Source organism: Uranotaenia lowii, chromosome 3, assembly GCF_029784155.1.
Source record: "Uranotaenia lowii strain MFRU-FL chromosome 3, ASM2978415v1, whole genome shotgun sequence".
NCBI classification, from domain to species: Eukaryota; Metazoa; Arthropoda; class Insecta; order Diptera; family Culicidae; genus Uranotaenia; species Uranotaenia lowii.
Window position 1 is genome coordinate 52,871,617 of NC_073693.1, and position 11,974 is coordinate 52,883,590.

Here is an 11,974-nt window from a genome sequence, read left to right on the forward strand (position 1 = left end):
GAAAAATGGTCCTGTTTAGCCTGACTTTATCGTAGAAATGGCATGTTTTATTTTTAAAGTTGGGTGGCATTTCCTAACTGGGATAGCATTTCTTCAAATCGATCGCACTCTGGTATCGACATTGTGTACTGTTGGAAAAATTATACAGAAAACGAAATCGAGTGTCCAGTCAGTATGGTCAGTGTTAGTAGGTATAGGGTATAGGCAAAGATACCGTCACTTCAAGATAAAGGCTTTGCCGCGAACATTAATTCTTCTATACGGACTTTCGATGTTCGCAACGCCACCTTAAGAGTTAGGGCAACAAGATTCATGCATCTAGCCATGGTAACCAATGTGTGTCTTGGAAAAACAAATCTGCTCTAAAAGTATATCTGTTGGAATTGAGTACTTCAGAGCCATCTACAATGCTTTAAATGGTAAAAATATATTTTAGTTGACCTTTTGGACGAATTATTTATTAACCATATATATTGCCATTCGGAAAAAATTGAGTTGAATTTGAATTAAACCGAAACTTTGCTTTTCTAATTTTACTCTGTTCGAGAAGAAAATCATCTATTGAATGCTCAATTGGGAATCTTTTTGTTCATAAAAACAAGTATGTTGAAATTGAAACCAACAGTGCGAATACGAACAACGGTTGCTTTGATAATTTTGTATGTTATTTGACGTTGAAGTTGTTGAATACTCAAACCATTGACTCCCATGGAGGGTGTACAAGCTATTTTAGTCGCCTGTTATGATACCCCTTCTCAGAAGGGAGCAGCACTGAGCGTATAGAAAGAATTTTCGAAAAGTTACATGGGTCTGGTATAGGAATAAAAGGTTTTTCTAAGGTCTTTAAATTTGAGAGATCGTATGCACCTTTCCCTCTCCCCTTGGATTTTTCCAAACGACTTGCAGCGCCTCCTGATTTTCACTAGCCAAACTAGAAAAGAATGTACTTTTTTAAATTTTCAACCTCATAATCTTCAAAAATTTGATTGAATAATAATTATATTTTATCTTATTAGCCAAAACGGTAAATTAAAAAAAAAACATTGCAGTGAACTCAGCCTTATGTGCTACTTTGAAGAAAACACGTCACAAGTTACTGTCTCACGCGATTTTTCATATATTTTTCGAAGAGTTAAAGCTTGAATTTAAATTCGTATGGTTTATTTAACTTATAAAAATAACAACTTTTCCGGAAACAGTCAGTAAAATTTAGAACATTTAGAATATGGTTTAGGTTCGCATTCGTATAATTTCCGCGTTTGCCAGCCGGACAATTCTATTGAAATCAACACCGGTATGGCTGCGCCAGTAGCTGCATCTGCCCCAGATAACGGCCGGATAGTTGGGACTTTGCACTCCGTGGAAAATCCGTGCGATTGCCCGTCCGCTAAAGTTATTTTCCGGATACCGGTGCACCATGGTACGCACGTCGCTGACCAATTGGGAATCCGGCGTGTCGTCGTTCTGGTTTGATTTTTGAAATGAATGAAATTTGTTAGTTTGATATACACTTAAAAGTGTTTTAGGCGACGTACCTCAGGAACGAGTTCAACGTTATCGTTGTTAACATTGGTTTGAAAATAGTCACGCACTACTTTTTTCAGCTTATCCGATGGTCCTCGAGGGCATTCCGCACCACTGACCGGTACGTAGGTTTGGAAAGCTACCGACGACAGGGCATCGAACACGCATTGCAACTGGATGAGTTGTGCCTTTTCCTGGCTCGTAACACGTGCGTAAAGGGAATCCAAATTGGAGTCCAGCTCATCATCCGACAAATCACCTGGCGCTCGAATGCGAAAACCAAGATCATAGAACACCACCGTGATGGGACTTCGTTTGCGGACGTTATTTTCTGGAAACATCAGAGGATGTAAAAAGAAAATTTGAAAATAAATCCTAAAATTACATACCGACAGTCCATTCGAGATTTTTCAGCTGAAACTTCACTACGCCGCTGTCCCATCCGATAGCAGCCGCAACATCTATCACAGGAAATTCAAGAAAGGTAGAGGTATCGTGGGATACTCCCTTTTTCAGATCCAAGGCAACTGCCATGGCCAAAGGAGGGCACTGCTTGGCTGCAGCTCTCAGCGCCCTCGCACCAGCATAGGACATCACCTTGCACATAACATAAGCCCGGCTTAGCACCTGGATGTATCGTTCTTCGTGCAGTTCCAGGTAGCAAAGAAGCGTCGATATATTTTCCTCTGGAATATCCAACTGTTGCACGGTAGATTCGATCGAAAAACAGGCTTCATGACCGGGACAAATGCGTTGTTTTTTCACCGGTGCTAGTGCCATTACATCAGTGGACTTATTGGGAGCATGATCGTTGAAATCCTCCGACCAATCGATGTCTTTGAGAGCTTCGATTTGTTTCCGGTGCTCTTCTGAAAATTCTCTGTAAAAATAAATAAAACAGTAGTTTGAAGAAATCAAATAAAACTTATTCGTAATTTACTTGTTTTTGAAGTTGTTAATGCAGGCACATGGAACGAATATTTTCTGCAACAATTTTCGAATGACATGCCGATCGATTGAGTTAGCGTAAACGTGCCTACGCAGCTCGTTCCGATCGTTACCTTTGCTATCCAAAAACAGATGGCAGTGAGAAATTTTTCCATCGCGACCAGCGCGACCGACCTCTTGGACGTAGCTTTCAAAATTTTTCGGCATATTGTAATGGATTATGGCTCGAATATCCGACTTATTGATACCCATACCGAAAGCAATGGTAGCCACCACAATTCTCAAATCCCCACCCATAAAAGCATTTTGGATGGTCTTTCTTCGCGAAGAAGGCAGCCCAGCATGATAGGGTTCTGCCGTGTAGTTCACTCGCTTTCGTTTTTTGGAACTAGTTCCACCTTCTGCGGCCTCGGCTGCTCTTTGACTATCCTGGAAGCACGTTCTTAGAAATGAAGCAACTCGTTCACATTCGTCACGTCTGGTACAGTAAACGATAATCGAATGAAGTTCACTGAACCTATCCGATCGTAGTAAGTGCAATAGGGCTGCGTCTCGGTTGGCGTCTTTCGACACTGTTAGGATTAGATTATCTGGCAACGGGATGTCGCTGATGATTCCGTTCAACCCATCGGGAACGCCCAAGTGTTCGACAATGCTGAGTCTCGTTTGTATGGTGGCCGTGGCCGTTAGACCGAGAATTGTTTGAACGCCCAGCTTTTCTTTGAGAACCTGAAACGAGATGTCTAGCTATTATAAAATGCTTGGAACAATAATGTTTTGGTCGATTCCTTACCCTACAGATCATCAAATAGCTGGGCCGAAAATTATGACTCCATTGAGACACACAATGCGCCTCGTCGATACAGGCAAAAGCAATGGGTGGGAGCTGACGGAGTAACGAACCGAAACCGGTTGACTTTTCACCGGACACAACTGCTTCCGGCGATATTAACAGCACATCTAGTTCTTCGGCCGCAATCGCTGCCATTGTCTTCTCTCTAACTCTAGAAAAGAAAAATAGTTAGGAGTATAGAAACTTTTTCTAATTTCCGTTAAAGACTTACTTGGGAGTCTGATTCGTGTGAAGACATTGAGCGTTGAGAAAGCCAGGCACTCCGTGAACTTGATCCTCCATGAGGGACACCAAAGGCGATATAACCAGAGTTACGCATTTCCGGTGCTTTCGATATAGATAGGCTGGCAATTGGTAGCACAGCGATTTGCCGGAACCCGTACTCAAGGTTACCAAGGTTGACATTCCACAGAGAACTCGCATTATGGCTCGTTCCTGACCGGGTCGGAACTGTTCATGGCCGAACATTTTCAACGCTTCCTTTACTTCCTTTGGGGCAGGAGGTAGAGATCCATCGGGAGTAAGATCGTAAAGCGCATTAATTTTGTCTTTGTTACCAACCGTGTACTCCAGTATCCCAGACTTTTTCAAAAAATCTTGCGGAATGGCGTGGCCAATATAACTTGTGGGTTGTGTGGGTTCAGGCTCACAAGAGGTTTCTTCATAATCAATTTTACTTTCGTCTTCAGTGGCATTCTTAAGACCATCTGGCGATTCGTTGCTTGCTTCGTCTTCCTGTTTCCATAACGGATTTGCTACAGCTGGTAAATTTTGAATTTTATTAGCGTGAACAACAAGCGATTTCGACTGGGCCATTGTTTCTGCTTCTTCTAGCGTTGGGAAAGGTGAGTCCTCGATTCCATCTGCTCCTTCTAGAGGAAGCAGGTTTTCCCCTTTAACTTTACAGTACCTGGCCATATGACCAGTACCGCCACACTCGAAACATGTCAAGACGCCCCCGTCACATCCTCCCATATCCATTTCTGGTCCACTCAGGGCAGCAATTTTCTTTTTCTTCCATAAATTTTTCTTGTAACGACTGAAATTTATAGTTTTCTTGCCCTTAACAAAAACTTTCTTCCTTATGTCTACGCGGACAAAATTTTCATTCAATTTCCCTGCTGCAACCTTCTTCCTCATAGCAGCTTCTTTGCTTGTGACAATTTCATCGTTAGAAACAACCTTCGAACTGCTAGGTTTTTCTACCGTTATTCCTTTAATAAAACTTTCAGCTGTCTTAGAACTTTTTTCCAATTCTCTTATGTCAACCCTCGGAGCATTATTCAAACTTTCGATTCCAAATTCCAGCACGTAATCGTTAAACTCATCTTCCTTTTTCTCCAGTTCCTGTTCAACAGGATTAACTTTCGGGGCAGCAGCAGTTCTGGCAACCCTCCGTTTGCCTTTCCCTGTGTTCCCACCAATCCTTGGAGCGGCAGGACTCTTTTTCGCAGAAGTTGATCGCTTCTTTCTTCCTCCACTAGGAGAAACCGTAGGAGCTTTCGCTCGAGATTTTCTAGCGGCAGGTTTTGCTTTTGGTTCAGCCTTTTTGCGCCCTGCTTTCGATTTAATGGAAACGGCCACCGGGATTTGTTGTTCTTCCAACTCGTGCCCCTTCTCTAGACTCTCGTCGTGAGCTTCGGCCGATATTTCCAACTCCTTGAAATCGGGATCTTTATCGTCGTCGTCGAAGTCAGCATACGGGTCCTTGCCTTCCACGTCGTCACCCGAGTCAGCATCCGCGTCCAGAGAATAACTGACTGCTTTCTGACCACGCTTTGGTAATCGACGAGTGACGGCGGTCTGTTCCAATGAATAAGAAATTGTCAATTTTTTTAGGTACACATTTTTGGTGCTACATTCAAATACTGAAACACGTTTCAAACGATCATTTGATTCTTGACTCAAAGAGCAGAAAACGGAAATATGTACTTAACAATTCATAAGTAAAAATAGAAAAAAGAAGATTTAATCAGTTTATAAATTAACGTTAATCAAGGTCGTTTATGAAAATGTAAATTACCTATTATTAAAAAAAACTGTTTGTTCCTAGTTCTGCTAATAAAAATCAGCTGGCGCTGCATTGCAATAGCTGTTGCTTTAACTCACAACCAATAACTTTTTTACTGACTGTCAATCAGATGTCACTAGTTTTTATACTGTAGCTGACTATGAAGAACAACTCGTAGTGACATCTAGATGTTGGCACAAGCAACTCGTTTCCATTAAGATTAGGTGAGCGCCATCAGACCTCTGCTAATTAAAAGATTTATTGTCGTAAAACATGAGCTTCAACAATTTTTAAACAAACAATCCAACCTCCAAATGACGATCCAAGGGCCTCATTTAAATGATTTAACAAATGAAAAACATTTTTTTTGTATACGGTGCTCTACTCTGTCTACTCTTGATCTGATCATAAATGGTTTGAAACCTATTTAGGTACATGCGTTAGAAATTTCAGATAAAGAGGTTTTTAAGGAAAGCAAAAGCGGAAGGTAACTTACCTTTAACGAAACCTCTTTCTTGGCAGCGCCTTTCGCTTTAGTTAGCACAACCTTTTTACGCCCTTTTTTCGGTTTTTGTTCCTTCATCTCGGTGGAAACGGTTTCATCGACCCCTATTGGATCCCGATTTTCTACTTCTTTGGCGCTTTGTTGGACAATTGTATCTGCTTTCGGCTCAATCTCTTTAATTGCAGAAGTATCTTTTTCCACTCTTGTATTCACACTGGTGAAAACCTTTCGCTTTTTCGCCACGTGACGGACAACACTGGAATTGTGAGATCCTCCCCCTGTGCATGATTCGTCTTCACTGTTTTCAACTACGCCATCCGAATCCGACTGAACAGAACGATCAAAGGCTGTACTTTGCGCAATAATTTGTGGACTAGTGGTATCAGACATAGAATTTGGTGTTGCAGATGTAAATGAGTTCATGCTTAATGCTGACATCCCGAAACTAGTGGAAACATCAACTGGTGCCGCCGAAGGGGATTCTATCGAGGAAAGATTCAGATTACGTAGTCCGAAACGTTTCGGTTGTAAGTCCGTTTTGACAATGGGTGTGATATTAGTTCCCGGTTCTGAAGTCTGTCGGTTAAGCCAACCAGCATCCAGCTGATTAATTGGTTCTTTCGATTGTTGTGCATTCAACGTGGCTATCTGAATAGGTGAGGTTTCCTGTTTCGATTTTTCATTCAACAGGGTTTCTAAATCTGGTAGCACTTCTGTCCATTTGGAACTGGTTAAAGAACTCAAATTTGTATTCAAAGAAAAAGAATTGCTTGACAGTCTGCTTGACAGCGATTTTCGGGGATTTCGTTTCGGCACCACCACCGAAGCTTCCATCAACTTAGTAGGGACCTTAGCTTTCGGCTTCACAGGAGATGGTTCCTTTACCAGTTCCTGTGACGGCTTCTTTCGATTGAGTTCTTTACCCCAAGCGCGTGCATTTTGTTCGGACTCTTGTTCAGTCTCGAATTCCGTAACTTTTCCAGATATTTGATCGGTGAGTAAATTGCCAAGTGAAATGTTGGCACCCTGCATCTCACCAAGATTGGAGAAAGTTTCGCCATTGAACGACATATCCTGGGAAAGGCTGCTCTCCATCTGCGATACCAGTGAGCTATCGAAGTCATCATCATCATCGAGAACATCCTGTAGCGTATCCTCCAGGAGTGACGTTTTTAGCTTGTAGTACATTTTGTACGAGTTGCGCACATCGGCCGGAGAGTCGCGGATGTCATGCTGCGAAAAGGTAATCAAAAGTATTTTCAAATTTCATAGTTCAATTTCGAGAAAAATGTTATGCTATCAATGTTCTGTGTTACAAAAAAACCTTAATTTCAATCGAAAACAACTAAGAGCTGAACTCTGCAATTGAGTAGGAGCTTTGAACCGCTGATTTAAATTTAACAAAGTATCAAACAAGTTAATCTATGTTTAAGTTTATTATTCGAAATAACGGTAGCCTCAAAGTTAATCTATGTTTCGATTCATAAGTTCATTCATACATCAAATTAAAAGGAATCCATCAATAACCGTCAATGACGGTCCGTCATAATTAAAGTTTAAAATACTAATAAAAAATACTAAATACTACTACTAAAATACTAAAGATGTACGCTTAGAATTAAGAAAAGGGAATCTCTTCGAGGAAACATCAAGTTTCATTGAGATCCTGTATGTGTTTGTGTTCGTTTCTAAAAAAAAAAAAAAATTCAATGATTCAAAACTCCAAACACCAAAAACGGACAAGCGAGCAAACATCTCAATACCTTTGAAGGAATTCGCCCATGTTTTTTGCGAAACTCTTTCTCCCATAATTTTACTTTGTACTTGTACTTTTGATACTTGGTCCGAAAAACAGGATCCTCCATTCTTCACCGTATCGTCACGTTATGGAACTCTTAGAAAAACTTTAACTGAACTACCGCAGTTGGATCATAGTTTGAAACTTTTAAATTGAATTTTCGAATCCCAGCTTTGCTATCGAAAACTGAACAAGAACCGAACAAAATTTTTGCGCGCGCTCATTTTCTCCCGCAACCGAAGTCAAAACATTGAACGAGGGAATGGACGGCGCATTTTGCCATCAGATGTGACGTCATCATACGGGCGGTTGAGTTTGACAGAAGTCGAACTTTATCGGCAGGGCAACGTCAGTTGACAGTTCTGTGTTATACCTTCCGAAAGTTCAGTTACCTTGAATTCATCGGCGTTTCTGAGAGCTGGCAGCAACAAACTTTCGCAAATTTCAAAGCGATGTTCCCGTAGTGATTCCGCAGTGAAAACGTGGATTATATCAGGCTAATTATTTTGGAATCGATACATTAAACTATCTGGTAAAAACTGTAAGTAAATTTTTTGTTCAAAACTTCGTAAAAGTTATAAAATCGTTAGTTAAAGATCATGATCTACTCCCGCAGTATACAACAAATTTCAAAATGGCGCTGCCGTCAAATTATAAACAACACGTCCCAACTTCGACGCCCACTACGCAACGGCTCCGGCCGTCCGGGTCCAATTCGGAAAGAAGCAACAAACCGGACACATCCAGTCCGTTCATGGTTAGCCCCCATGGCAATCCAGCGTTCACCCCACAGAAGTTGGGTAAAATGGCCACTACAGCGGCGGAAAAAGTTTTGAAACCACCGAAGGCTCCGGAGAAGCCACTGATGCCGTATATGCGTTACTCTCGGAAGGTGTGGGATTCGATTAAATCTTCCAACTCCGATTTGAAGCTGTGGGAGGTCGGAAAAATTATAGGGCAGCAGTGGCGAGATTTGCCGGAAGGAGATAAAGAAGAATTTATCACCGAATATGAAGCCGAAAAGTTGGAATACGAAAAGAATATGAAAGCGTATCACAACTCGCCGGCCTACTTGGCCTATCTGACGGCCAAGAACAAATCTAAACCGGAGGGAGAGGGGTCCGAAAGTAGCTCCCGGTCCGGGTCGAAAGGTTGGTATGATTTTACTAGAGGTTAAAAACTAGCACCTTTTAATAATTATTTTCTTAATTCAATCCACAGGTAACCAACAAGATCGCCGGATCGATATTCAGCCGGCAGAAGACGAGGACGACCAGGATGACGGCTATTCTTTCAAACATGTCGCCTACGCTCGATTCTCCCGGAATCATCGTTTGATAAACGAAATATTCTCGGATGCTGTGGTCCCGGATGTGCGCTCGGTGGTTACCACCCAACGTATGCACGTACTCAAACGCCAAGTTCAATCGCTGGCCATGCATCAAATGAAACTACAACATGAGCTTCAGCTCATTGAGGAAAAGTTCGAAACTCGTAAGCGCAAATTCAGTGAATCTAGCGAGCAGTTTCAGGAGGAACTTAAAAAGCACTGCAAACCAGCAGTCGATGATGAAACTTTCCAGAAGATGGTCGAGCGTCAATACGAGATGTTGAAACGAGAGAGATTGCGTACCGTTGAAGAAACAAAGCCTCCCATGGCGGCCACCGGACCGGGAGCGCCGTCAGCTTCCAAATCAGAGGATCATTCTATGGACACTTCTCCTTCGGCAGCGACAGCTGAACCAATATCGGATCCCACTTCGACACCCAAAGCTCAAGAAGCTAGTTCCGCTAAGAAAGATGATAAAGACGATGCATCGAAATCGGAAGAGCTGGGAAAATCTAAATCTTCCACCGAGGAAAAAGAAGTACCAAACGCCGGGCCTGTTCCGTTCCCTGGAGAACATAAGCCTGTCCATCCCGGTGGTCATGATCCATCAGCACCGTCTGCTGCTCCAGTTTCTACACCAATTCAGCATGGTATAGTTTTTGTGATTTCATTTTTGTGAAGTAAGTATAAATAATGTTTCTTTTTATGTTTTTCAGATGTCTATCGTCCTGCTCCACCTCACGTTCCAGCAGGTCCTGAACCGAAACCTGAAATACCGTCAACTGTGGCAGCACCGGTGGCCCCTGCACCGATTCCTACACCAGCAGCATCAGCAACGCCACCCCCGGCATCTCAGCACCACCATGCACAATCTTCAACTGCTCCCGCAGGTCCTCCACCAACTGCAGCTCCCTATTCGCCTAATCCTCCGCATAGTGCTGAATCTCACGTACCCCCACCGAATGTCAATGTTTCTCACCATCAAGGACCACCACCACCCGGTCATCATATGCCTCCGCACATGCAACCCCATCCGGGAATGCCTGCTCATTCTGGGTATCCGGGTTATCCACACGGAGGACCACCACGTCCCTACTATCTTCCATCTGGCTATGGTGGCCATCCCCAACCCTATGGACAGTACGGGCACTACTCGTACCATCAACAGTACGCACCACCGCCACCCGGACAGTACATGCAAGGTCCACCACGTCCCGGTGGCCACATGAGTCATTATGGGCCAGACCCACATCACGGAGCTCCACCGGGTGACGGTCATCATCCACATTCGCCGTATGGCCCAGGACCCGCTCAAGCAGGTGCTCCACCACCACAAGCCGGTGGACCTGCTCCGCCACCATCGGCAGCACCTGAACATCCGATTGAAACTCCTGAAAAGCCGGAGAAACCTGAGAAGACTCCGGCAAAGAAGAAGAAATCGAGCAAGAAGGAAAACGAAAAGAAAGCTGCTGCTGCAGCTGCGGCCGCAGCCGCTGCAGCCGCTGCAGCTGCCCGTGACGATTGAAATGAAAACGAAACCTTTACTGAATGTAACGAAGAAATCAACTGATTTGTCCATTATTAATTGTGCTAATTCGCTGTAATACACAAAATATATTATTCGTGTCTATTCTATCGTATTCCAATAAAATTGCTTTCTGAAATTTGTGTTTTATTTGTTTATTAGCAATATACTACTACTTGCGCAATGTTTTTTTCGTTGACCGAACCATGAAAAGAGTTAAATATTTATAAATCAAGTCTTAAAAACAGAAAATTATTCGAATGTTCATTATCCATAAAACAGATAGAAAAAAGCTAACTCAGTTTCATCATTGACCTGAACTGGATTCTATGCAGCCCAAAATTAAAGTTCTTATTGATACTTCTAAGTTCCAGAACAAGTCTAAAAGACCTTCCATTCAGCTTCCAGTGGCCTTTTATTTCAACTTAAAAAAATCGTGAAAAGGGGGAAAAAATTCTCTCTATTTTAATTTTACTCTAGGCATATAACCTTCTCTTGATTATTTGCTATGTTTAGTACACTATGCAGCAATGCAGCGCGCGCCGGATCCCGAACTCCGACAAATTGCGGTTTGCCGAGATTTGGTTCAATTTGTTGCTCGTTTGCTTTTTTCCACCATTATACAATTATCGCATCAGATCAGCCAGGCAGCTAGGAAGAAAGCACTTCAATGCACTTCGTACATGTATAAAATATATTATATTTTTTTGAAGAATATTTTTGCAAAGAAACCTTTAGCATGGAATTGCGCGAACTAAACGTTCGATTCTAGAGTAGCAACTGAACTCATTCTCAGTTTTCAAATTTCTCCGGATAAATATCTGAAATCTGAGTCTTTAATCTGAAATCTAAGTCTGTAATCGGAAACTTAACTAGGAGATCTGAATATGAAATCTGAATCTGAGATCAGAAGCTAAAATTTGTATCTGAAATCTGAAATCGGATTTCAGGTACAGATATCTCGCGTGAGCTTTCATTACGTCGAATGAAACAGAAACACCGAACCGAGAAAAACGCTTCTGAAATTTGAAGAGTGTTTTTCAAATCCTACACTGAAAGAAAAATCATGGTATTCCAAAATGAATAAAAATGTTTAATTTTACCATACGTTAATATTGTCGAGATAAATAAAGTTTTAGTTATTTTGACGACTTTTTGGTTGATTTTACCATGCGGGCAGAAAAAAATATGGTAAACCTTAATGAAAAAAGAGGTTTAACTTTACCATGCGCAAAATTTGTTGATAAATATGAAGTTTCGGTTATTTTGACGATGTTTTGGTTAATGTTACCATGCGGGTCAAAAGAAAATATGGTAAACCTACATAAAAAGAGGCTTAATTTCACCATGCGGAACGTTTTGTGCATTCGAATATAAAATTTTGGTTATCGTCACAATACTGTGGTACATTTTACCATGGTTGTCGTTAGCCAAAGTACTTTCAATTAGTTGTGTCATCTTGCACTTTGTTGACTCCTTG

General features: G+C 41.9%; 2 protein-coding genes across 3 annotated transcripts; one reads left to right on the plus strand and one right to left on the minus strand.

Annotated features, from left to right (window-relative positions):
• Positions 1–1,144: 1,144 nt before the first annotated feature.
• LOC129755506 (ATP-dependent DNA helicase Q4) lies at positions 1,145–7,883 on the minus strand. Of its 2 annotated transcripts, XM_055752036.1 has the most exons (9): positions 7,605–7,714; positions 7,452–7,529; positions 5,833–7,074; positions 3,537–5,128; positions 3,266–3,476; positions 2,465–3,201; positions 1,914–2,404; positions 1,536–1,855; positions 1,145–1,464 (listed from the first exon to the last, which is right to left on the minus strand). In XM_055752036.1, exons 2-9 carry the CDS (start codon positions 7,488–7,490, stop codon positions 1,231–1,233), a joined length of 4,866 nt encoding a protein of 1,621 aa, XP_055608011.1. In that variant the 5' UTR covers positions 7,491–7,529; positions 7,605–7,714; the 3' UTR covers positions 1,145–1,230. The 2 variants fall into 2 exon arrangements, with proteins under 2 accessions (XP_055608011.1, XP_055608010.1); XM_055752035.1 differs by lacking the exon at positions 7,452–7,529 and having other exon boundaries at positions 7,605–7,883.
• A 154-nt stretch (positions 7,884–8,037) lies between these two features.
• Positions 8,038–10,633, plus strand: LOC129755508 (SWI/SNF-related matrix-associated actin-dependent regulator of chromatin subfamily E member 1). Its single transcript, XM_055752037.1, has 4 exons — positions 8,038–8,180; positions 8,256–8,790; positions 8,861–9,619; positions 9,686–10,633. Exons 2-4 carry the CDS (start codon positions 8,274–8,276, stop codon positions 10,492–10,494), a joined length of 2,085 nt encoding a protein of 694 aa, XP_055608012.1. The 5' UTR covers positions 8,038–8,180; positions 8,256–8,273; the 3' UTR covers positions 10,495–10,633.
• The last annotated feature ends 1,341 nt before the right edge of the window (positions 10,634–11,974 follow it).